Genomic DNA, 27,036 nt, shown 5'->3' with positions numbered 1-27,036 from the left:
GGATTGTGAGAGAGGTAAGAAGACTTACATATTTCACAGAATCCCAGCAGGGTGGGGGCTAAGGACCTTTGCAGATGGTCTAGTCCAACCTCCCTGCTAAAGCAGGGTCACCCACAGCAAGGTGCCCAGGATCACAAAGTCCAAGCCAGTGTGGAATCTCTCCAGAGAACACAACTCCACCAGCTCTCTGGGCAGCCTGAGCTCACAGCAAATATGTTTTCCCTTCTGCTCAGATGGAACCTCCTGGGTTCCAGTTTGTGCCTGTTACCCTTTTCCTGTTTTCGGGCACCACTGACAAGAGTCAAGCCTCATCCTCTTGTGTCCCACCCTTTAGCTGTTTATCAGCACTGAGAAGATCCCCTCTTGGTCTGTTCTTCTCCAGGCTAAACAGGTCCAAGTCTCTCAGTCTCTCCTCACAGAGATGCTCCAAGCCTCTTGTCATCTTTACAACCTCCACTGTACTCTGTCCTGATGTTCCTTGTCTCTCAAACTGGGGAGCCCAGAACTGGATCCAGTGCTTCTGATGTGGCCTTGCAAAGGAAGTGTAGACAGGAAGAAGAATCTGCCTCAACTTGTTGGTCACTTTTAATGCATCCAAATTTTATAAATTAACTTACTTCTCTAGATTATCATATCTAGTTATTTTCATGTAAGATAAATATGAATGCGTAACAATTATGTGTAAAGATACATACATAAAGTATGCAAGGCACATGTAAGAACATATTGATATCCTTATGTCTTTACTGAGCAAGATGTATACAGATTTGTCTGAATTGTCATATTTAAGGCTCTATTCAGTTCTCAAAAATCAAGTAAGTTACTGAATCAGGATATTAATCACTGACAATTTAAAATGCCGTACTGCATGCTAAAAGTTGCTTTCTAGTAGCAAAGATGAACACTGAGCTGCTCAAAGACCCCACAGAAGCATCCAGCCCCTACACAAAGGACTTGCACCCAACAATTTTCTTCTCTACAATCATCAGAGTTGGATAGAGATCGTTGCTGTTTCCAAGGAGCACTTGGAAATAGTTGTGCTAAGTACTGTGGAGAGTTTCTGCAGCAGCCATGACCAAATGATCTTTCCAACAACCTTCCAGGAAGTTTTTCCTCATGTAACACAGGGAACAAAGAATAAACCAATGTGTAACAGAAGTCTAGTGTGTCAACAGGAAAAGAGATATTGAGCCTTATTATCTTAGGGACTATTTTCTGTGCTTGAGAAAAAGAAGATGGAACAACAAGGACAACCCTTACTTTTTCCAGAGGAGAATCCACATTTGTTGCCAAAGTCATAATAGATTATTGATACAAATGTGGAAAAGATAAAAGGCACATTCCAGAATAATTGAAAGATGTGCAAAAGAAGCCTTGAATTCAATGGACATAACCCCTGAAAATGGGCAGAAATAGCTGTCATCATGTTAGGGAATAAACAGGAAAACCTTTTCAAGTGGTATTTGAATATTTGTTGTCTCAAGGACAGAAAGTAGAAGCACAAAGATCTTGGTACAGATTTAGCCTACTCAGTGAGATGAGTTCTACTTGGTGGCCTCTGCAAATAGCTACAGCTTGCAAAGATGTAATTCTTGAAGTCATCTAGCTATTACTTTTGCAGCAAGCACAAAGACACAACACACTATGTCTGCTTAACACTGCTTTGACTAGCTACACACTAATTTTATTTCTTCTCTTTGGTACCAAGGCTCAGTTGTGACCACTGTTAGGGCAAAACCTCCAAAACCTAATGAATAAACAGAGCTTTCCTGTTGGGGCTGAAGAAAGCTGATTGAAAATAAGTACAAATTCTATAAAGAAGAAAAAGTTACCTTCAATTTAAGAAACCTAAGTACAAACATAACCAGAAAAATGAGCACGTTTTAAAACTCTGGTTTACTTCCTTCTTGAGAGACATACCAACCACATCACCGTAGCACATTTTCATCCAAGGTCCCAAGCTCTACAGATTTCATGAAAACCACTGCACCATCCATCATTCCACGTCGTTCTTCACACACAAGCTGCAGCAAACTATTCCACACACCCACTCCTCTCACCCCAAAAAACCTTCAAGCTTTGCAAAATTCATGTATTTCGAATTTTAATTCCTCTGAAGGTACAAATAAATCTTCCTTGACCTCTCAAAGCACAGAATTACAGCATTCCTCTCCAAAAGAAATGTGCTAATGAAATGCTCTTTGATTTTCTGTACGCTTTACAGCCCATCATCAATTGCACAATCCTGTCCTGCATATTGCTTTTAGAAAAGAAAATCTCATTTCTGCAACATGACACAGGATTAGTTGGGGATACTTCTATGAAAGTATTGCCTATCAGTCAAAAATTGAATCAATGAGGAGAAAGAGAGGCCATCAGACTATGTTTTAGTAATGAGAACTCAAACCCACAGAGCTAGAGAAAAATAAATTTCTAAATTTAACAAAGGCTGTGGCTAGAAGTTTAATTTATTTTCAAGTGAATTGTAGTCTTTGTGACAGGTTACCAGCACAATTGGCTCTCCAGACAAGCTTTACAGAGAATTACTGGTGGCAAGAGAAGCTTTTAAGACAATGCTTTACCACCACACACACAAAAAAAAATACATAGGTACGAGGTCACATAACTCCAGGGCAAAGGGCAGCACGAGATGTGGGCACTAAGCAGCACAGCACCACCAGTGCTGCACAGGGATCTGGGAGTACTCCTTGATGCCAGGCTCCATCCTCTCCTGCACACCTCCAGTACCGCTGAGATGTGCTGGGGCAAAATGTGTCACAATCCCAATATGGTGGGTGTTGGAAGGAGATCAAGTCCAACTGCTCTGCTGAAGCAGGGGCACCCACAGCAGCTTGCCCAGGATCACAGTGGCCAGGTAGGGTTGGAATCTCTCCCCAGAAGGAGACTCTACAACCTCTCTGGGCAGCCTGTTCTAGGGCTCCAACACCCTCACAGCAAAGAAGTTTTTCTTCATGTACAGATGGAACCTCCCGGTTCCAATTTGTGTCTGTTGCCCTTTGCTCTGTCACTGGGCAGCACTGAAAAGAGTCTGGCCACATCCTTTTGCTCCTCCCCACCCTTTAGCTATTGAGCAGCATTAATAAAGTCATTTCTCAATCTGCCCCAAGGTCTTTCAGCCTTTCTTCTTCACAGAGATACTCCACTTTCTTCAGCATTTTTATAGGCTCCACTGGACTCTCTCCAGTAGTTCCCTGAACTGGGGAGCCCAGAACTGGACACAATACTCCAGATGTAGCCTCACTAAGGCAGAATGGAGTGGGACAAGAACCTCCAATTCATCATAACGCACCTCAGGAGACCATCAGCCCTCTTTGCCCCTAGTACATATTGCTGGCTCCTGGTGAACTTGTCCACCAGAGCTCCCACATCCTTCTCCACAGAGCTATTTCCAGCAGTTCCCATGTGCTCAGACTGTGGCGGACACCAACTCAGGCAGCACAAGCAGCGTACCCGCCTTGAATCTCCTTTGCAATTCAACTGAAGAACATTACATTGAAGACATTAAAAGACAGTGACAAGAAAACCCCTGCTTAGCAGTCTCCTGATAAGATCCAAAAGCCATTAAGTAGAGCTGTTTTGTCAACAAAATTGGACTGGAGTTCAGATTAATGACCCAGCTATTAAACCAGATTCATTTACATCACTCAGAAGCCCAGTAACATTGGACTACACCATTTGCTACAACCCAAACGGCTGAGTTTGAGAACTAAGTTTGAAAAACAAACCAGCTACCAATTTCTTTTTCCTCCTCTGAAAATGAAATTGGTTGAATAAGGGAAACCAAAGAGGTTAAGAAGGTAAATACGCAATGTGCGCCCCTAGAACCTTTCTTAAGGAAGGCTTTTCATAGCCACAAGTTCTTGGTTCATCTGAGATATCTCAATTTCATCCTAGCCAAAACAGTCAAATATTAATATATTACTAACTTCTGCACTAAAGACCTTCCAACCTGAAGCAGACAGAAGGAAAAAATTACTACATAGCAAGCTGAGAATGAAAGAAAGGTGTAATACTTATACATGAAAGCATAGTGTAACATTTATATGTGAAGGAAAGGTGTAACATTGATGTTCTTGTCTAAAATAAATATTAAAATTATCTCAGAGAGACCAGTACCATTTTACCAAAGTCCCAATCAGAAACAGCTGCACTCCTTTTTATTCTTACAAACCCTGCAATTCAGATTAAACCCATCTGAGGGGGCTCATAACAGCTGAATAATTTCCAAAGACCTCAAAAGCGAAGATCAAGCTGAACTGCGTTTGGACTTGCTGGTGCAGTACATGGTGACATGGTTGGTAGACTCTGGTTTTCAGAACTTCATTCTTATTTCATCACCATCCATAACCGCAGGAAGGAAATTTACAGCCTGTGTTACGCCTTGCTGCTCTAGTGGGACTGCAACTGTACTGAAGGCTTCCTTATGGAAAATCTCCATCTCCTTCTTGAAAGACTCTGGGTCCTCAGGATTTTTTATTCTCATTAGACCCCTTCTTCCCCTTCCTTATGTTTCAGGTTTAAACTATGTGACATTGTATCATGTAGAGTCACACAATGTGAAGGTCTAGAAGGGACCTCTAGAGATCGAGTCCAACCCCCCTGCCAAAGCAGGATCACCTAGGGCAGGCCACACAAGAACACACCCAAATGGGTTTTGAAAGTCTCCAGAGAAGGAGACTCCACAACCTGTCTGAGCCTGTTCCAGTGCTCTGTCACCTTCACTGTAAAGAAGTTTCTCCTTGTGTTGAGGTGTATTCCAGGTTGTACCCACAGTTCCTTGTCTTATTACTGGGAACCACCAAAAAGAGACTGGCAGCTTCATCTGGACACCCACCCCTCAGATATTGATAGCCATTAATAAGATCCCCTCTCAGCCTTCTCAAGACTAAACAGCCCCAGGTCTCTCAGTCTTTCTTCATAGGAGAAATGTTCCAGTGCAGCAATCACCCTTGTAGCCTCTGTTGGACTCTCTGCAGCAGATCCCTGCCTCTCTTGAATTGGGAAGCCCAAAACTGGACACAGTATTCCAGGTGTGGTCTCACCAGGGCAGAATAGAGGGGGAGAAGAACCTTCCTAGACCTACCCAAACACACTTTTCTTAAGACTCCCCAGGATGCCATTGGCCCTCTTATACACAAAAGCACATTGCTGTCCCATAGATCATTTACCGTCCACTAGGACTCCAAGGACTCTCTCCTTAGAGCTGCTTTCCAGCAGGACAAACCTTCATCCGTACTGGTGCCTGGTGCTATTCCTCCCCAGATGAAGGAAACTTGTCCTTACTGAACTTCACGAGAGCAAGGAGTTCTACAGGTACTTCTTACGTATCAAGACAGAGAAAAACCTTACTGCAAATTCAGTCTAAAAGTGGGCCATCAACACAAAGCTTGGTCTTTGATTATCATTCTTCACCACTACTGCAAAATTAGAAAGACTTCAAGTGGAAAGAAGTAAAAAGAGCAGCTGTACCTAATTCCACAGTTGTCAATACTGGGCCCATGCAATACTCCACCAGGCACAAACACACAGATTTGTGACATCAAGGAGCATAACAGATTGTGGCATAAATTATCTTAGTTTTATACTTGTCTGCCAACTGGAAGAAAAAAGTTACACCAGATAAAGTAATGTCTTATCTGGATCTAGTAAGACCTGCCAGCACAAAGCAAATCCACCAGAAATGTTTTTTGAATTGGAACTAGAAAGAAGTTTATCAGCACTTTGCATCATGTGGTGCAGACATTTTTGACCTGACACAAGAATCTTCACAAATTTCCTTTATCATTGAACCATTGCCTATTTGCTTCCTCATTAACTTCTCCTCACAGCACATAAACACTTAGTTTAGGTTAGTTTAACCTGCAATCATCTAGAAAAAGAATAAAATGTTCTACCTCAAATGAAGAAATCTTTAAGACAAGTGCTTGAACTCACTTTTCACTGCCTCAATAACGTAAAAAGAGAAAATAAAGGAAGGATGAAAAGCACACTCTAGAAGGTTTATGTGTTGTTTTCCTTCAGCTAGGGATAGTTTAAAGTAAGAGAACGCTGTTTGGAAATAAAGGACATCTAAACCTATTTTCTTCACAGAACTTCACATCACACTACAGCTGAAATGATAGGTTTTGATAAAACATATCATAGTTAAAGTTACGACACAGGCCAGGAACATTGGATGTTTAGTGGCCTTTTAAATTAAAAATTACAAGTTTGAATTCACTTCTTTATGATCTATAACCCCTATGTGTCAATTAACATTTCCTTCCTTACTCTAAGTCTTCCTGTCCTTCTAGAAGGACAACCTTAATTAAGCAGCAAGGACAAACCTTGCACTGCAAGAGATTTTTACAGTGAAGGTGGTGAAACACAAACAGATTGCCCAGAGAAGCTTGTGGATGCCCCCTCCCCGGAGGTGTTAAAGATCAGGCTGGATGAGGCCTTGAGCAATCTGGTCTAGTGGAAGGTGTCCCTGCCCATGGCACAGGAGCTAGAAGTAGATGGTCTTCAACGTCCCATCCAACCCAAATCCTTCTGTAATTCCATGATCTGGAGACAGCAAATGTGACAATTTAATGGTTGCAAAGATCCTGCTTACCATGCTGTGTGAAGAGGTCACTGTGAACTATCTCTATCAGGCAGTACAGCTTCTGGATTGTGAGCCGGCTCATGGGGACATTCAGGATGAACTCAGTGAAGAGTTTGCTACGCACAAAGGAGGAAATAAAAGCATATTAATCTCTCTCCAAAATATGTAAAAAACATCTAATAGCACTACACAAGATAAACAACTCCACATTTTTGGAAAAGAAAACTTTTTTCAATGACAAAAAAGAGCTGAACAGGGATTTCAGGGAAATCTGAATTCTCTTCAATACATCTGTCTAGTTTCTTGCTTCTTTTCTTTTGTCTCTTTTTTTTTTTTAATCTCAATTTTTACACTCTTTCCCCATGTTTCACCTAAGCTTTGACATTTTAAATTTCAGTTGTCTCTGCAGTTGCCTCTTTACTTCAATCATCACATACTGTTAAAGGAATAACCCATGATCACATAAGCCTAAACTAAAAAAGTGATAATTCTCTTTCAATTCAGCTTTCACTAACAAAAGAAAAATACTTCCAAAACCAGAAGCACACACATTTTAGAATTAAGGTACCATAACATATCAGCTCAGGTCCCACATAAGATTTATTTAAAAGACTTTTAAAAAACATCTGCATCACTTCCTAATATCTTGTGGGGTTATTCTGTTTTCCTATTAAGCTTAACCTTCTAAGTATTAGTCAATCTCAATTTGTGGCAGAAAAGCTGTTTGGGGTAAAACAGGCCAATTTTGGGCATTTTTCATTTGATGCATTTTCCCAGCACTTCTGCTCTTTTATCATGTTAAAATTATGACTTAATCCAGAAACTGTACAAAGATGTATTCTCCAGGCCCAGAGGAACATAAGTGTATATATAAAAAAACCCTAAAACCTTACAGTATAGCATCATAGAATCATTTTGGTTGGAAAAAACCTTTAAGATCTTTAAGTCCAACCATCAGCTCAGCACTGCCAAACCACTAGAATGCTAGACTAAGATTATGTTTACCCATTTAATTTGCTTGCCCTTTTTTCCCCCCTCATTTTGACAGAGCAGAACACAGAATTGGAAATAGACGATATACTAAAGGGTTTGTGCAATCCAATTAGATTTAAAGGGAATTTTATTTAAACTTAAACATCTTGTATTAGCACCGTGAAAGAGAAATTGATTGTTTTCTCCTTAAAAGTTCTCCTGAAATACTGGTCTTGATTTCTGTTTCTTTTTGTTCTAAAATATCTTCCTATCACTAACAACATTCCTGTGTTATGAGCTACTGAAGCATCCATCCAACAACAGGGTTCACTGAACAATATCAGAAATGACATTTACATTAAATTTAATCTTTAAAGAGTGAAGTATCAAAGTTGATAGCTTAAGAGTTTGATGTCAGTTGCCTGATTGATAATTCCTGCTGTCTCATTACACACTTGTACTCAACAAGCCTGCAAAGTCTGTCAAGCCACTTGCCAAATCTCAATGCCATACATGGTACTTAAACCACAGGATATTTGTGTAGCCTTAAAAATATTTGCAAGGAGAAGAACAGTAATAAAACCAGGAATAAAACATGTCATGTGATCATATTGGATTGCCTCTCCATCTGTACTTTTTAATATGTGTGTGTGTGTATATACATGCAAAATAAAGATCTAGATCAAGGTCACTACACATTTCATTAACTCTTACTCACCTAAGTTCCTTCGGATCAAATACTAATTTCACGTCATTGACAATAGCTGGCAAGTATTTAAGTGCTGCCCCCTAAACAGACAAAAACAACAAATAAAGAAGAGTTAAATTCATGTCTGTGAAGGTGTAAATACTATAAGAAAGAGAACCACATAAGCATAAGCAGGGAACATAAGCAACTGTTCCCTGGGACATCAGCTCTTAATAAGTTCTTCTGGAAGCAAATTACCTGAACTGGAACTCAGTAAGAAGGAAAATTTTATAGATCTGAAAGAAGAAAAATGCATGAAACACTAGTAAGCTGGGAACACTGACAACTCACACCATAATTAGAGACTTATAAGGTCCTTCCAACGCATTGTAGAAACTCTAGTGTATTGGTACACAAGCAGCATTAAGTTGTGTTCCTCTAATCACTTTATCCCCATCTTCTGCAGAGCTAGAGAAGCACCTTCTCCTCATCCTCTTCACAAAATCATGAAGCAATTGGGTTGTAAAAGACCTTCAAGGTAGGAGTCCAACCATTATCTAACTTTGCCATATCTTGTGTTACACCATCAGCCATGCTAGAGGAATGCAGGATGAATTTTCCCTCTACTACTTGAGAGAGTCCAGCGTAGAGCCACAAAGATGCTGAAGGGAGTGGAACATCTCTCTCATGAGGAAAGGCTGAGGGAGCTGGGTCTCTTCAGTTTGGAGAAGTGAAGGCTGAGGTATGACCTCATTAGAGTGACAGAGCACCTGAACAGGCCGCCCAGACAGGTTGTGGAGTCTCCTTTCCTGGAGATAGTCAAAACCTGCCTGGACATGTTCCTGTGTGACCTGCTCTAGGAGATCCTGCTCAAGCAGTGGGGTTGGACCAGACAATCTTTCTAGGTCCCTTCCAATCTTCAGCATTCTGTGACTCTGAAATGCACAACTACTGCTTTTTCCTGCAGTAAACTTTTGGTAGACTCAAGTGAAACTGCAGTTCTAACTCCTCCTGAATTTGCAGTTGTCAATCCCTCACAGTACATAATGAAAGGATTCAGAAGATACAAACAGATGCTTACTATTTTAACTATTTGTAGTAATTTTAGCTAATTTTGTCTTCCCTTTTCTTAGTAAAAATTAGCAGTTATTTCTAGGGCAAACATTCTTTTACAGGCACCAAGAGCAAAAAAATCCAGCAATTAAAACTGACTGCCCAGCAATTTAATGCAATCATGCCAAAATACACTTTGGCTTAGACTAAGGAGACCTCTAGTAACACCACAGACTAAAATAACTTAGTCTACACAAACAGTAATTTCCATCACATAAAATTGGTTGGTGTTGGGGTTTTTTTCCTTCATTTGCAAATAGATTTAAATGTCCTACTTGAAAGGGATGAGAAAACATTCTACCTAAGAAACAAAGGCAAAAATCTTTGGTTTTAACATTTTCAGCTCACACACATGCACTACTTTTATTGATGTTTCTCAGATTCTTACATTCATTGAGCACAAGTCCAAAAAAACAAACAAACAAACAAACAAACCAGTAATTCAAATATAAACCACAATATCCAGACTTATTTCACTCACCTTTGCTTTGATAATATCATATGGTTTGATTACAGATCCATTTTCACCTCAAAAAGGGGAATAATTTATTCCCCATAAGGCATTTCTGGTTGTGAGTTTAATGCTTAGAATTTGCAGGATCCATCAATCAGAGCACCATGTGCTCCTTATCCTTTTGAATTAGAATAAAGATGAGGCTTTATACTTTTACGAAGTCTGTGATGTGACAAGTGATTATAGTGCACAACACCATGGTCAGAGAACTCAAGAGAGAAAAATTCTACTCAGTGGTAGCCAATGGTAGGAAGAGCCACAGCGAAAGAGATTTAAGGAGCATTGACTCTTAGCTACAGACAAAACCATTTGTCCCTTCTCAAACTATGCTTTTTCTGGAACAGCCCTAATAATTTTCAATCAAATTCCACCATTCTTGAAGGCAGGAGGTCACTTGTTTGAATACAGTCACACAAGGAAGGAGGTTGTAGTGAGGTGGGGATCAGTTTCTTCTCCCTACTACTAAGTAATAAAACAAGAGGAAACGGCCTGAAATTGTACCATGAGAGATTTACAGAAAATTTCTTCACTGAAAAAGTGGTCACACCGTGGAACAGGCTGTCCAGGGAGGTGATGGAGTCATCATCCCTGGAGATGTTTAAAAAACACATAGACATGGCACTTTGGGATATGGTTTAATAGCCATTGTGGTGTTGGGTTGACGGTTGGTCTCATTGGTCTTAGAGGTCTTTTCCAACTGAAACAATTCTATAATTCCATGGATAACACCAAGTAGCCAGTAAGAGAAGTTTGCCAGTGTTTGTTGACCACTTTTAGAAGTGCAAAAACCCCAGCACTAAGTCAGGTGCAAATTTCAGCCTTCCAGTTTTCAGTCATAGTCCATTTAAACCACCAAGCTTGATCAAACATTTCCACGTATGCTTAAAGGACTACTTAAACGCTCAGAAATCAAGCTCATAACTGTAATTATGCAAATAGACCCATTATGCACATGCTTAAGCATTTTGATGGATGAGGACTCTAATGACCAGTTATAAACCACAGCCATTGCTGTGTTTTTATTTGCTTATCATTCAAATGCATGTAGCAATAAATGTTTAGTAACATGTGCTAAAAAAGGAGCTTGCATTTTATATCATGAATTAAAATTCACCACTGTGCTGGCAAAAATCATTAAAATTAACATTTTAAACAAAGTACTATCAGGTAAAACTATTTACAACATCCATTTAAAGCCTGTAGTTACAACAATAGAACTGCTGGAGTGAGCCCAAAGGAGGGCCACAAAGATGATCCAAGGGCTGCAGCACTTCTGCTATGAAGACAGGCTGAGGGAGCTGGGGTTTTTCAGCCTGAAGAAGAAAAAGCTCTGGGAGGGACTCTGTAGCCTGCCTTCCAGTACCTTATAGCTGTTTTCCAGTACCTGAAAGGGAACCTACAGGAAGGCTGAAGGGGGAATTTTCATAACAGTGTCTAGCAATAGGACAACAGGGGATGGTTGTGCAACCAACTCGAGAGGCATTCTTGCCCATGGCAAGAAGGTTGGAGTAAATGATCTCTGAGGTCCCTTCCAATCTAATGTATGATTCAATTATCAGCAACTCAGGTTCTACTTAATGGACAAATCAATTAAATTTAGTATCATTAAATTTTAAGAAGTTTGTAGAAGTCTGTTTCCTAATTTCCAATCTCAGACTCAATTATATGGTAGAGTATGATCTGAAAAGTAGGCTCTGCAGCCCTGTGATTAAATCTGGATCTGTGTAAACCAAGGATCTACTAAAATAACTTTTTGTGGATATTAACTCATAAAAGAGCAGCTCTCACTGGAGATTTCACTCTGTTAGAAGCTGCAGCTGAAGAGTCTTTTGTTAGCAGCAGCACAAATGCAATGATGGTTATTCCCAGGATACTAGAGTAAGTAACTAAGGAATATTAAAATTCAGTAGATACATGAAAACCTAAGAGGTTTTTGTCACCATCAGGAAAAAGAAATAAACAATCTGTTTTAATTTCTTCCAATAGAAAAAACAAAACCAAATTACTTTCCACTCTTGATCATCACTGCACAAAGCTTCATGTTTCTCATTTCTGCCACTGCACAGGCAACTACATCAAAATCTTATTTTCAGTTAAACAGTGATGCCTAAGACACTGGAAAAATTCAAAGCAATATTAAAGATAGCACAGCAATGAAGAATCTTAATAATTTAATTTCTAATCAAACAGGTTTTTGTAGTAATTGCCATGTGATCCCATTAGATACACACACACAAAGCTGGAATTTCCAGGCTTATGTATTTAGTCAATTATATACAGTTTCAAGCTGGGCTACAAAAAAAGATTTTACAGCCCAAAGGGGTTTCTCCACAGAAAACAAGTGACAAATTATTACTACCCCTTATCAAGTTACAGAATCATTAATTTTAAGTGAAACAAAGCACAAAAAAAAAAAAAAAAAGCAGAAGGGGAAGAATAGAAAGGAGAGAAACTAAAAACAAGACAATGCACCATATGAAAAACGGATACGAATAATGGCTCTGGAATCCTCAACACAAGAAGGACATAAAACTGTTAGAGCAAGTTCAGAGGGCTGAAGGGCTGGAGCACCTCTCTTATGAATATGGACAGAAAGTTGGGGGTTCCTGATACTGATACTTCCTGATCCTGAAAAGGGCCCAGGAAGATCTTCTATCAGCCTTTCAGTATTTGCAGGGGGCTACAGGAGAGCGACTTTTTACACAAGTATGTAGTGACAGTAACAGCTTCAAACTGGAAGCAGCTCAATTCAGATTAGACATCAGAAAGACATTCTTCACCATGAAGATGGTGAGACACTGGGACTGGCTGTAGAGGCTCCAAGCCTGGAATTGTTCCAAGCCAGGTTGGATGGGGCCTTGAGCAACCTGATCAGAAGAAGATGTCCCCACCCAAGGCAGGGGGATTTGTAAGTAGATGATCTAAGCTCTCCTCCAACCCAAAACCATTCTGCAATTCTATGATCTTTTCCCTGCTACTGAGTTAAACTCCCTTATACCTTCAGGATATTATTGTAAATCTAACTGACAGTCAATGTATTTGTTTACCCAGGGATATGATGCACATGTGAATCACAGATCAGCATGATATCAACAGGTGCACATCAGCCTGCAAGCTAACTCCAAGTACCTTCCCATACTATGTCCCATCCCTTCTCCCTCTCCCTACTACATCAACCACACACACAGCTGTGTACTTCCACAAACACATCCTCCTTTACCCATTCTGAATATTCTGTTCTATTTATATATGAAAGACATGACACCACAGCCAAGGCACAGAGATATGACAAAAGCCATTAACTGACACTCAAGACATGAACCAGCTGCCAATACAATCCTCTGAACTGCAGAGTCAATGACTGTAGAGCTGCACAGATACCCTTCTAAACGCTGAAAAAGGCAATTAAGTATGCCAAGAAATAAAACTCATTAAGTGAAAATAATAAGGTCCAGAAAAGTCACAGCTCTTGCCTTAAATAGAATGAAATCAGCAATAGCTGATGGTCACAGTTCTCTGCACAGCCAATACAGAGGACAAAAATTCCTAGGGTTGATGGTGCCACAGAATAATTGTCACTTATTCCTTAAATCATCAGAAGCACCTCTCTGTCCAGAGCACTCATCCTTTGCAACCTGTAAGATAAACTCATTGATGTGCCTATAATGATTTAACAGCTAATTGTATTTTCCTATGCTTCTTCAGAGCCAGTAGGTGAATACAGCTGTGTTTTTCCTCATGTTGAAGAAACAAAGTCAGTGATGGCTTGTATCAGAAGGTAAGCTGAAGGGGGGAAAAGCCTTCAGACATCATAAGAAGGCCAGAACAAATAAGACCAAGTGTAATAGAAGTATTATTTCTAGTGGTCATTCCTCTGATCATCAATGAAAGGTCCACTGCTGGACCCACACTCCCATGGCTCTTTTTTGCCTGTCATTTCCAGACAGGAATGGGTAAAGAATGGGATCTACCAAGAGTAAAATTAGCATGTTACTCAAATTTAAAGGTTCAAGGAGTTTCTACAGCTAAAAATTTAGCCTAAGCCAGAAATTTAGCAAGTACTGCCAGCAGTCTCTTCATTCTGAAAATAGTTTTCTGCAATATTTCTGGGAGGGGAAAAAAAAAAAAACCCTCACAATCTCCCCCAAAAAATTTGTTCAAGCATCTTGAGACTTGCATATGTAGTCTGTGTAAAAGGGTAAGCTTCATTTATTTTTTGGAACAACAAAAAAGATCTCCAAAACTGCCAATCACAACAGATACTGGGTTCAGTTTTGGACTCCTCACTACAAAATGGAAATTGAGGTACTGGAGCAGGTCCAGAGAGGAGCAATGAATATTGTGAAGGGTCTGGAAAACAAGTTTTGTGAAGAGCAGCTGAGGGAAGAAAGTTGTAAGTGAAGTGGGCGTCAGCTTCCTTTCTCAAGTAGCAAGTGATAGGACAAGAGGAAATGGCCTCACATTGTGCAAGGAGCAATTTAGGTTGGACATTAGGAAAGACTTCTTCCCCAGAAGGGTTGTCAAGCCCTGCAACAAGCTGCCCAGGGCAGTGGTGGAGTCATCATCCCTGAAGGGCTTTAAAAACCATGTAGATGTGGTGCTGAGGGCCATAGTTTAGTGGCAATCCTGGCAGTTGTGGACTCTGACTTCAAAGGTCTTCTCCTACCACAACAATTCTATGGTTTTATAAATAGCAAGCCACAACTATCATAAGTACACAGAAGTAGACATATTCAGAAGCATGTTTAAGAAGCGTTTAAATACAGCATATTTCATAAGCCATTTGGAGAAGTATCTTAAATATGTTGTCTCAAGGCCAGAAAGTCATTCTGCATTCAGCAAGCACTGCTTGTAACCATCTCCAATGCTTCATCACATCTGGTAGCTGTTAGTACATCTGAAGGCTTGTGGAAGAAGAAACGTTACACTCTCTCTTAACACAAAAATTTTATTTTCCCACACTTCAGGTAATCTCTCAACATCTTAACACAAAACTATACTAAACAAGGACTAAAACTATGGCACTACATTCCACTAAAGCATCCTTTTGCCACTCAGTAGAGGACAAATTGTCCGCACAGTTTTCAGCCATATGAAAGCACAAAATAAGACAGGACAGCCTTGCTAAGAAGCTTAAAGTCACTTTTGGCATAATTTTGAATAACAATGGAAGTTTTATTATTTTATTACAGAGTTGATAATATTGAGCAATCTCTTCATTAATACAAACCAGAAATTACTACTGTGAAAATAACAATGCTCACTGGTAAATGAAAACAAAGCAGCACAGGACATAGCAAAGCCATCCTGGAACATAAAAAGTCTAATTTTTATCCCTTTCTTGGGTTTATACTAACAAGGAATGTCAAGTTTCTCTGCAGCAGCTGTTTAAGAGAACAGCAATACTAATTTAAGGTTGTCATTAAATTGAGTAAGCAATGTTTAGCACTAAATGTATTCTGAATAGCATGCAACAAATTGTCTGGGACTCAAATTCTATTGCACTCAGTAAAAGCAAAAAATACTTAAACACGTCAGTTTCTGAAGTCACTCATTTCAGACAACACACCTAGACTCCAAAATAGTGTATTCTTATGGACTCTTTTCTTTGATGAAGCAATAAATTTGTTTTATCTGACTCAATTTGCACATGTTGTTAGTGATTAAGTTTTCATCTTGTGTCACTCAACATAAAGCACACACCTTCTACACTAGTACTGGCCTGGATGTGATTCTATTAAACACATCAACCTAGTCAAACTACATCCAGTCAACAGCTGGATGAAACCACTTCCAGGAACATCTCCACTCTGTTCTTGAATCGACCCAGTTTACAAGCAGTCATTCATTCCAAATCACAACTTAACCAGTGCCTCTGGGACAAAATTGAGTGCAAAATAGCACAAAGCATGATCACAACTAAATTTGCTCTCCTAGAGATTATTATGTCCGTTGGCAGTTTAACTACACATCTGAGTCCACATCTGGAGTATTGGGTCCAGTTCAGAGCTTCCCAGTTCAAGAAGGGAAATACAGGAAAGAGTGGAGAGCAGGCTACAAGTATGAAGGGACTAGACCATGGCTGTGAGGGGGAAAGGCTGTGAGACTTTGGGGCCATTTAGCCTGGAAAAGAGAAGACTGAGAAGGGATCTGAGAAGGGAACAGCTAAAAGGTGGGGGGCCAGACTCTTTTCTGTGGTGCCCAGTGACAGGATAAGTGGCAATGGGCACAAACCAGAACACAAGAGGTTCCCCATTTGAATATGAGGGAAAACTTCTTTGCTGTGAGGGTCCCAGAGCCCTGGAGCAGGCTGCCCAGAAAGGCTGTGAAGTCTCCTTCTCTGAAGATATTCCAAACCTGCCTGGACATTGTGATCCTGGGTAACCAGCTGTGGGTGACCCTGCTTTAGCAGTGAGGTTGCACTAGATCACCTCCAGAGGTCCCTTCCAACCCCCACCACGCAAGAGTTCTGTGACTTTCCCATATAGGCTCCAAGAGCCACAGAAACCCCAGTCCATGCTTGAATTTTATTAGTCAACTAATTCTAAATGACGGTTATTAAGTATTTAACCTGCTGAAAAAGCCCTGCAGTTTCTTTTTTTCTTCCTAGGTACCTCAGCAGCTTGTAATATATTTCCCTGTCTTCATTTAAATACTTTTCTGTGGCTTTAGCAATAAATTCTTTAATATTAGAGTAGAACAAATTATGGTATGGCTACTGAGAAATATGCATCATGCGTTACGAGTGACAAGGATTATTAAAAAACCACAGCCACAAGAGAATTTGCATTAGCGAACTGTTATCTTCCAGCCCGGCTCTCTGCGGTCACATTACAGGATAATTTTATACACACACCTACTTTATCAAGATCATTTAAAGCACAGAGAACAAGCTCTGCTGCCAGCCTTGTCTTTTTCCAGTCATCCTCAACAGCGGCACAAAGTCACGCATAGCAGCAAGCGTGAGAGCAAACTGCAAGAACCCTGCTGAGAAGAGTTCAGCTCCCTCACACAAACACAGCCCAAATCAGACAGTCCTCATCAATTCCATGCAGCTGCTTAACTGCCCTTGTTTCAAAGAGATGCAGGAATAAATTACCAGGGAACATTTGCATTTTTATCTAAACTTGAAACATCATGCTAGGCTTTGGCTGAGCTCATGCTTAAACAGGAGAAAGGAGGGGGGGGGGAAAAAAGAGGGGGGTTAAGGAAATAATTATCATGCACCAATTAGCAGAAAATAAGAATAAAACCAGGGAAGCTGACTGCACTTGCAACCATTAAAAATACATGCACACAGCGAATGCTGCACTCCCTATTTCATCAAATCATTCTCAAATTCAAACTGATAATTGAAAAACAAAGTTTAATCTCTCTACCTCTCAAACTAATACTGCAGCTCACCACTCTGCAAGAAAAATCTGTTAGTAAGAGGATGGCCAAAACATTTGTCAGCTCAAATCACTGTTTGAATTTCCTTCTCCAGTTGGGACACCTTAAAAATATCAAGTGTAAAAGGTGGCCTCTGAGTATCTCTACTGCAGTTAACACACAGATTGACACACACACACAACAACCTCCCCCCCCCCCCAATAATTGTATTTAACTAAAATAAAAGAACAAACTCTGTGTGGTTTTGAACACTAATAGCAGCTACTCCATTTCAAACCTATGGAACTGATTATTGCTGCCCTTACTGCTTAAGATTTTATTCATGGAGTTTATTCATTCTTACAGCTTAATGTATTGATTGCATCATACCTGAGTCCACCAAGAGGTATAAATGCTTAAATAGTATTGCAAGAATATTGGACTTTTATCTATTTATTGTAAAAATATGTAGCTGAAGCATTAGAACTCAAACCTAAAATAAACTTCTAATGGTTTTACATCATTTTTTTTTGCAATGCCACATGAGAAGAAATAGGTCTTACACTGAAAAAAAGCCTTTTTTTCATATATATATATATACACTGAGTCAGGCACAGCAATACACATCCTAAGGATGAGGTAAACCAGTTCTTCAGCCACCAAGTGACCATCAACTGCATCAGCACAGCAGGCAACAAACCAAAGCTAACACTGGGGCTACCTCCAGAGCCCCCTCCTCAAACCAAGACCACATGGAGAACTGACAGGGACATGCTTTTCCTTAAACTCCAGGTTAGCACAAGGCTTCCTGGAGGACCCTGTGCCCTTCCCAGATATGAGACTATGACTCAAAACTTCTTCAGTAAGGCAAAGCTTGGTTTAGGTTCAGTAGAGGACTTGGCAGATGGGGTTTTTTTTGACTGCTTGTGGGTTTTTTCCCCCCCTTCCTTTCAAGAGTTGAGAACAATTGAATCCATGCTGCATACTGTTATAAGTTCTGCTGGCTGCAGGTAAGATAAAGTGCCGTATTTAACATGTCCTCCACAGAAAATACTCTTCTTTTTGTTTCCTTAAAGGCTGAAACTGAAACAGGTTTGCAAAGCAGACACATATACAAATTCTCCCTTATCCTAAGAAACTCTGAATAACCATAATATTAAAAGAGGTACAAATTCACTTTCTCTGTGCTCTACCACTTTGAATCCTTGCCCATTTCATACAGTTTTCTTTTGAGGAAACTTTTTTTTGCAGATGTACCCAAAGCCTTAACAAAAAAAAAAAAAAGCCGCTCATATAAAAAAAGAGGGCAATTTAAATGCAAAATATTAAGTAACTGAAGACCTGAACCAGAGTCAGAAACAGCTCATCAGCTTACACAAGGACATAAATATTTTACCAGATAAAGAGTAATTGTTGCAAAGAACATAAGGCTGCAGTCATTCATTTTCCCCTGCACAGTCAGCTTGAAGGTAGCCTTTAAGAAAAGGGAAAAAAATATTGAGCAGAACCAGCCCAAAGAGAAAAGTTGTGAACATTTCAAAACAACTTTCCAGTGGCAGTTCTGCTTCATGTTGATAAACTATCAAGACAGATTACAAACTTTTCAAGGAGAAATAGAAATATTCAAATGTGTGAATTAAGCATCTGTCTCTGAAGCACCTTAATTTCCAGTGTAGGTCTTTTCTACTTCTTATCTCCCCAAACAGACTTATTTTGTATATACTTATTTAGCTTCCCCAGTACACACTAAAAACAGTCTTAAAAAAAAGAAGTCTGAAATACATTAGAAACAGTTTAGAAGGCCAGAAAAGATCAGATCTAGGTGTAGCAGTTAAGTTGCCAAGATGTGCAGTTATCTGCTTATCTTCATCAGTTTTGTAGAGAACTTCAGAGATAACAGCAAAGAAACACTGTGTAGCCCTGCACAGTTTCCCAAAGGAGATGCTATATACAGTGGCTGTGGTCCACTCCCCTTCTGGATCCACTCCCAGCAATCTTCAGAGGCTGCATTTCCATCCATCCTTTCAGAACTCCCAAGGACCTCTGGTCTGTTGATGTGCACAACCTCTTTCTGAGCCTGCTGACACTGCCTGCCTCCACAACCCCTACTGACAGCAAGCCTCAGAAATGAAAATTTTCTCTTTTAGTGGTTTTAAATTTCTCTCACACTGATTACAGTTTACACCTTACTTCTGGTACCATGGGATTTGGTGCAGAAGAGTTTCACAGACTGCTCACCCACCAAGCAGGTGCACAGTTCCCAGTCCTGGTCCACCAAACCCCTGTAACTATTTTCTGAGGTACAGAGACCAGAACAGCACCTGACATGCAAACTTCGGATGCACCAAGACTAACAAAGCAACAGCCCTGCCTTGTTCTCATTAACCCTCTGGCTGATACCCAGCACCTTGTTGTTTATTCACCAGCTGCTGCTCGTGGAATGGATGACCCCAAAGAGCTGTCAGTTATGACTCGAAGGTAACTTCCCCATGCTGCAGCTCTTTAAGTACAGCATCATACAGTTATTAATTTACTCTTGCTGAGATCATAGAATCAGACTGGTTTCGGCTGGAAGGAAACTTTCAAGGTCATTGAGCCCAATCCCCCTGCAGTCAGCAGGGACATCTGCAACTAGAGCAGGTTGCTCAGAGAGTCCCAAACAACCTGACCTAGAATGTTGGCCAGGGATGGTGCACATACCACCTCTCTGGGCAATCTGGGCCAGCGTCTCACCACTGTCATAGAAAAAAAATTAAAAAGTTCTTCCCTTTCTCTAGTCTAAGTCTCCCTCTTTTAGTTTAAACCCATCAACCCATCACCCTGCCACAACAGGTCCTGCTAAGAAGTCTGTCCCCATCTTTCTTACAGCCTCCTCTAAGTACTGAAGACGTGCTGTCTTATATTTTTACCTACTTTGAAGCTCACATTTTAGCCCCCTGATTTTTGAGGCCCTTTTAACACTCCTCATTAATACCAATGTACTTAACTACCAACTCCAGATCACTCAAAAACACTGAATAAAACCTTTAACGTCATGTCCACTTCACATGGTTACTGACATCCTCCCAGGTCTGCAATAGCTTTCTACAGAAAGCTTCTACAGAAGCCGTACTCCTCTTTCTCAGAAAAATCCCACATCCTACCCATCTATATCCCATAATTTTATTCTCTGTAAGAGAGAATAAGCCACATTTCTAGTGACTAGAAAAGCTGCAGTGCATCAGTGAACATTTGAACATAATAAAAGCAATCTGACAAGCTGTAAAAAGCCAATACTAACAATTATGCGTTCTAAGAGCTAGGTAATTAGAGTCCAAAGGAGACTAAAATCAATGAATAATGAATGATATGTTGTCAAGGCTTCTGAAAGGCATCCACAAGCTTACACTTCTCTGACAACTCCACACTGGCACATCTGCCAACACTTTATCTACCATCATACCCCATCATTTTGGTTGGAAAAGACCTGTAAAATAATCAGGTCCAACCACTCCCTAACCCTGCCAAGGCTGGTGCTAAACCATGTCCCTCAGCACCGCATCTCTGTGGCTTTTAAAAACTCCAGAGACCGGGATTCAACCATCTCTCTAGGGAACCTGTTCCAGTGTTTTCAAATCTTTTCAGTGAAGAATTTTCCTCTAATGTCCAAGCTAAACCTCCCCTGGTGCAACCTCAGGCCAATTTCCTCTTATTACTGGGGAGAAGAGACCAACTCTCACCTTGCTCCAACTTTCTCTCAAAGTTGTAGAGAGTGAGGTCTACTCTGAGCCTCTTTTTCCCCAAATTAAACAGCCTCAGTTCCCTCAGCCACTCCTCACAAGAACTGTTCTCCAGACCTTTCACCACCTTCATTGCTCTTGTCAAAGTAGATGAGCTCAGCAAATTTGCAAAGATTTGACTGTGAAACACAGACCAGGACACACACTGGCGTAGCGGGATCTCTCAAGACTTTGCTATAAAGTTTCTTTTCCTGCATTTCAAGCTGATCACATCTAGTTTTGCAAGTATTTATTATTTTTGCCAAGGCATGTTTGTTAAAACAAACAAACAAAAAACAACCAACCAAACAAAAAAAAACCACCACGTATTCATCTGCCTTCCTGAAGCAGACCTCAAACAAGTCTCAGACAAATCTTACACTCAATCTTTGTAATCTAAAAACATCCTATTTGTGAAGCACCAGATAGCACAGGGAGTCACCAGCTCCAACTTACCCATTTCCAGGCAGGAAAGATGCTGTGTCAAAAGAACAAAAACACAGCTTTCTTGAAACATGTAATATGCCATCCCTAGTTTATCATCAGATGATACAGTCTCAGTCTCTCCACCTAAAATAGTCAAACTCAGCAGCTTTAACCCCACTACCTACACCTGCTGCATGTTCAGCATGGTATTGATAACCTAAAACCTGCCTCACTTAGTGACAAAGAACAAGTGCCTCTGACTTCCCAGCTCCCTCCAAGAGAATTTCTTGCACTGGCACAGTGCTTTTGCATTGTCTTGGCTTCCCAGTTGCTCTAAAAATTTCCTCTTCCTACACGACCACCACACATCTGAGCCACAAGAGTTATACTGTCCAACTGTCTCAAAATTCAACCCTAATTCTCAGCCCCCTTTTGATTATTGTTTCAGCTGATTCAGCTGAAAGAATTTCACCCCTTCATAAATTTATTGGGAACCACATGGACAACTTGAAGCTGTAGCTTATCAAACACATCTTTATGACAGTCTGTACTTTTCCACAGTGAAAGGGATTCTCCAAAAGAACACAAGACCAGTGTTACCACAATGACCTCAGACTACCCTGGGTACACAAATGTACCATCCCTATAGTTCAATGTTTCTGCTCAGGTTAGAGACCATATTCCCAATTCCATGACCCAGACAGTGCTACCATTTTAAATGGACAAGAGAGGAGTGTGGGATGGAGTTTATACTCTGACTCACTTTTACTTTTCCATTAAAAATGTGTACTGGGGCTTAAGATAATACATTGAAGTTCCTGAACAGTCTATGATATAAATAAGTACATAAGATCTGTATTGTTATCAGTGTCTTAGAGACAGTGTCTTAAAAATAGCTTCAAGTTAAGGTTATGCAAGTTCAGTAACAACTTAACCACTGAGTACTCTGTAAAAAGCAAGATACTTGCACAAATTATAATATACTTAGAAATACCATATTTTTATTTATAATGTAGTTATAAATGTAAATACATAGTATCTATAATACATATATTATCTTTATAATATACTTAGAAATAAACTTATTAAATTGAAGCATGTTCTTTATACAGTCACAAACCCTTCAATAGAAGCACTAAGTATTAACCATGTGTGAGGTAAAACATGCTTCTAGGGACAAACATAAGCATATACTTCATCAGCTAAGTGGTTTGGGATACCAAAGTCAAGTCAAGATGGAGACCTGTAAAGCACATACCTTCACTATGACAGTTTGATCAGAGATGCTGCTCATCATCTCATTGATGGACTTAAAGAGCTGCAGCAGAGACTCCCTGAAGTCTGCTTCTCCTTTGTTTTCATAAAGTCTGAAAAGTAATCAGCTTTCATAAGCATGATCCAACTAAAATGAAAATACATTTAAAAAAAAAAACCTTCAAGTAACAGATAATTTGGTGCATTACTTTTATTTTCCCCCTAAGCCCAAATTTTTATTCAAGTTTCTCCACTGAACCAAGAGTTTTCTTTCACAAAGCAAAACAAACAAACAAACAAAAAAAAAAACCACAACCACACCAACAAAAAACTAGAGACAAGACAGACAGACCAGGCTAGGCCAGCAGGAACAACAGACTTTTCTTTTTAAAGCTTCCTATGTACCATGCCACAGTCAGTATTGTTGTTTACGCCTTCAAGTCACGGTGAATCCCTCAGCAGTGACCCAATTCCACATGCCCACGCAAGCAGTGGGATAGAGTCTCTTCACTCTGCACAAGAGCTAGCAGATGTCTGGGAGGACCGATGCCAAGCAGCTCTCTGATGAGGAAGCCAGAAAACAGCCAGACAACTTGCCAGCAATCATTAAAATCTACCAGTGGCCCAAGGTGAGTGACCTTAAACTCCATGAAAGAAAGAAGAAAAACAACAACAAAAAACCTACCAATCCACTCTTTGCCTTTTTTTTTCCTTTTTTTTTTTTTTCTTTTTTCCATGGAAAGGTCGTGCTAAAGTTAAAATGTATTTCCACTCTAATTTCTGGCTCACTGGCACTAAACTAGTTAAGGCTCCATTTCCCATACAGTCAATACAGCTGCCACAGAAGAAGGACTAATCCACAGCTAAAGTTCTCAGGGCAGATCCCTGTGTCTTTAGGCAGAATTAGTCAGAGCTGCTCTGCCCACAGGGACCCCTCTTCTCTTTCTCTCTCTGCCAGATGCTTTCAAGGGGATAAAAACTGCCCTCAGATGCCTGAACAACTCCAAAGCCAAAAAATATACAGCCAAGCTGAACAACTTGGTTCAGCAGTTCCTACAGCACAGGAATGAATGTTTCTGGAAGTCTCCTGAACATTTCAAAAGCAAAGTGATCCCTGTTCCAGGTGTAAGACAAGATAATCCTCATTATGAAATGGAAAGGGTGGAGAGAAGACCACTAGCTCCAGGTAAATCCTTTGAAAATAACATTCTTTTCACCCTCTTTGGCTATGTATAACTTATCCACATAAAGGCTGTTACAAATACACTTCTTGAACCTCAGCTATACAGACTTAGGATGGACAAAAAAAAAAAAAAGAAAAAAGAAATTATCAGTGCTTAAGATAAGACCAGGAGAACCTGACATCCAGGTCAAACCTGAGCAGGGGTCAGGTGAGTCCAACTAAAACCCCATGCTTACTCAGTTACCTTTGATTGCCTCCAAGAACCTCATCCAACAGCAATTAGGATGCTGAAGCCAACCTTCATTCCACTATCTCTGTCCCTGAGGTCACCTAAACCTTTTGAACCCAGACCCATTAGAGATCAGCTCCTAGCAAGAGTTAAAAACTCCTCTGTTTTTTTTTTTCTCCATTTTCTTCTGAATTTGAATTCAGTAAGGAGATCTTGAATGTGGTCTGCAGCTGAGAAAGAGCACCACACCCTGAAATTTTCTATGTGCAGTCCCAGTATGATTTCTTCATGTTTGAAGATACAGTGGACCACCTATTACAGAAAGAAAGAAGCTTATCTTAAGATAAGCCAAGAGCTCAGAATGTTCTTGCTGTTTTACACTGAAACTAACGTGTGTCATTTTTAATGCCATGTTCAGAAAGCTTTGGGAGCCACAGATATTAAAAAACAAAAAACCCGCTACTTAACAGTACACAGGGGAAATGAACACTACAGAAAAAAAATTGAATTGTGTTACTTTGCTGTGCAAACTTCTATTCCCCTTTTAGGCTACAACTGGGGGTTATACAGGACAAATTACCTGTTAACTCCCAACTTCAATAATGGATTTCAGTGTCCCCCTGAACAGATTAGAGAGGTGAAGCTAATACCAATACAAGAAGTAACTAAACTTGACAGTCCAATAAATCAAACTGCTCCAGACAAAAAGCTTTGTGTTTCAAAAAGAAAACTGTAATAAAAGGAAACAAGTTAGTTGCAAATGCGTTCTTGCTGTCAGGTATTAACATGTATTTATTTAATACACCTTATAATGCAACAGAAACACTGTGGCTATGAGAAAACCAAGCTGACCCTTCCAGCGCTGCCTTCAACATTTAAGGTCATTGTAGATGCAACATAACCACTGGGATCATTACTGAGTAAGCCAAATAAAAACATTTCTAAAGTTCATTTATAAATATTTTGCCATTATACTCAAATAGATTTGCCACCAGGCTTAAACTAGATCAGCCAGGCTTCTATATATTTATCCAGGACTGAAGCTTGCCTGCAATCACATTGCTAAAAGGCTCCATATATACAGTTAACTGCCATATTAACTAAAGTTCAGTTATACTTTTTTTAATAGAAGACTCTGCTTGCTCCTTGCAGTTTCTCAGCAAACCACAAATGATTATTTCAGAACGCTGCTGCACTTCTGCTTTATAATCACTTCGAATCACACACCTCAAGCAGGATTTAAGTCTTACAGCAGAACAAATCACAGTGTCATTCAACATTCAGCAGCTTTGCTGATTAATCCCTTGTCATTGAGAGCTGTGTCTTCCCAACACTAAAGAACTGTGAATTTGTGCTTAGCAGAGGGAATCCAACAGCAAATACTAGAGGGTCATATTGTCTGTAAATCTAATCTGATCTGTAGCAAGGCTTTTTTTTTCCCTGTTTTAAAGTGATTTGTTGGATCTGCAACTGTATAAGTGACATGCAATATTTTATGAATCTCACAGCAAGGCTCCAACAGAAATAAATTACAATCTCCAGATTAGAGAAAGGTTGGTGGGGTTGGTAACTTCAGAGCTCTACATAAATCCCATATAATAAGGTTGTTACTATCGCTAACAAGTAGTAAAAGGATTGAATCTAAGTGAGGATGAATACATCAGCTTGGTTTATAGCTTTTTTAATATTTCATGTATAAGCCAGAGCACTGGCTTCCAAATTAACCTAATTATTTATGCTTGACTTGATAGATGAGTGTCCACTACAGACAGCCCCAGTGAGTCACTGCAGTTCACCATGCAGGAGGTCGAGTAGGCATCTGCCACACTGGCACAGAAAGAGCTTTTATAAGAACTCCTATCAAAAAGCTCTTGAGAAGATTTCTGTAGCTTCTTTCTTTCCACTTTACTGTTTCACTCAGTGAAGCCTACTGAGACTCCAGGACCCTACAAACAGCAACCAGCCAACCACTAACAGTTTGTCTGCTCAAAGTTGGGGTGTCTGGGGAGCTCTGGGAGCTTAACTCCAAGAATAGTTGTGGGTTTGTTTTTCCAGACAGCGAGTCAAAAACATGCACCTCAATCCTTTTCCTCCTTGCTGTCCATCTATTCTGACTCTTCGCTCTCCATGTCTGCTTTACAAATAAAACTTTCTGCAAATCACAGCTTCTCCTGTGGTTTCAGGAGCTGTGGTTTCAGCTCTTCTCCAGCTTGAGCCCTGCAAGCACCACAGAAGGACAAACACCACGTTTCCCATCCAGAAGACGCTGCTTCCCTTTGGCTTTGATATGGAATTTTCAATATTTCAGTCTGCCCAGAATTTTGCAGCCAATGGAGGAAAGCCAGGCCTGAATGAGGACAGTGTATGGCTACTCATTATCTTTCAGTCACAGCACCAACCAGTTAGCAACAAAAACTTTCCCAAATAGCAGCAAGCTTAATTTGTTCACACCTAAACTATAGAGAGCTTCAACACATCATGATTCGCAAGCACAATGCTACTCAAGATGCACATTTCTGTAAAGGACATCTTGATTGCCTCCCGCAAACAAAAAACAAGTTCTGGGTGAACTTAAGGTCACTTAGAAAAAGCAATTTTCTAGTAAATTAAGTTCTAACAAGTCAAGATATTTCTAAAACAGTGCAATACTGAGCAACTTTAAGAGGGTGTCAGAATTTTGACACTTTTTGAACAACACTGGCAATGGGAATTACAGGTTTCAGCATTTCCATTACTTACTGATTGAAGAGAATCCTGGACCGGACTATGAACTTGAAGATGTACTCCAGAGCTTTCATAGCTTTAAAGAGTTGATCAGTGATACCACATTTCTCAGCATTATCCACATATGTTTTTAAAACTTTAGTCAGTTTTCTGTGTAAATACAAAACACACATGCAGGTGACAAGTATGCTCACAGA

At 40.0% G+C, this 27,036-nt stretch overlaps 1 protein-coding gene across 1 annotated transcript in view; it reads right to left on the bottom strand.

Moving 5' to 3' along the window:
• Window positions 1-27,036, bottom strand: part of DOCK1 (dedicator of cytokinesis 1) — a 340,787-nt gene that overhangs the window by 266,424 nt on the left and 47,327 nt on the right. The window contains exons 22-25 of the mRNA XM_054382721.1: window positions 26,855-26,989; window positions 22,708-22,816; window positions 8,298-8,368; window positions 6,617-6,723 (exon numbers count right to left, since the gene is read on the bottom strand). Of these exons, the coding sequence (XP_054238696.1) occupies window positions 6,617-6,723; window positions 8,298-8,368; window positions 22,708-22,816; window positions 26,855-26,989 (422 nt within the window). The remainder of the gene's footprint in view (window positions 1-6,616; window positions 6,724-8,297; window positions 8,369-22,707; window positions 22,817-26,854; window positions 26,990-27,036) is intronic.

The sequence above is a fragment of the Indicator indicator genome, chromosome 7 (assembly GCF_027791375.1).
Source record: "Indicator indicator isolate 239-I01 chromosome 7, UM_Iind_1.1, whole genome shotgun sequence".
Lineage (NCBI taxonomy): Eukaryota > Metazoa > Chordata > Aves > Piciformes > Indicatoridae > Indicator > Indicator indicator.
The sequence above is the reverse complement of the archived record's forward strand: the minus strand, read 5'-3'. Positions and strand labels throughout refer to the sequence as shown.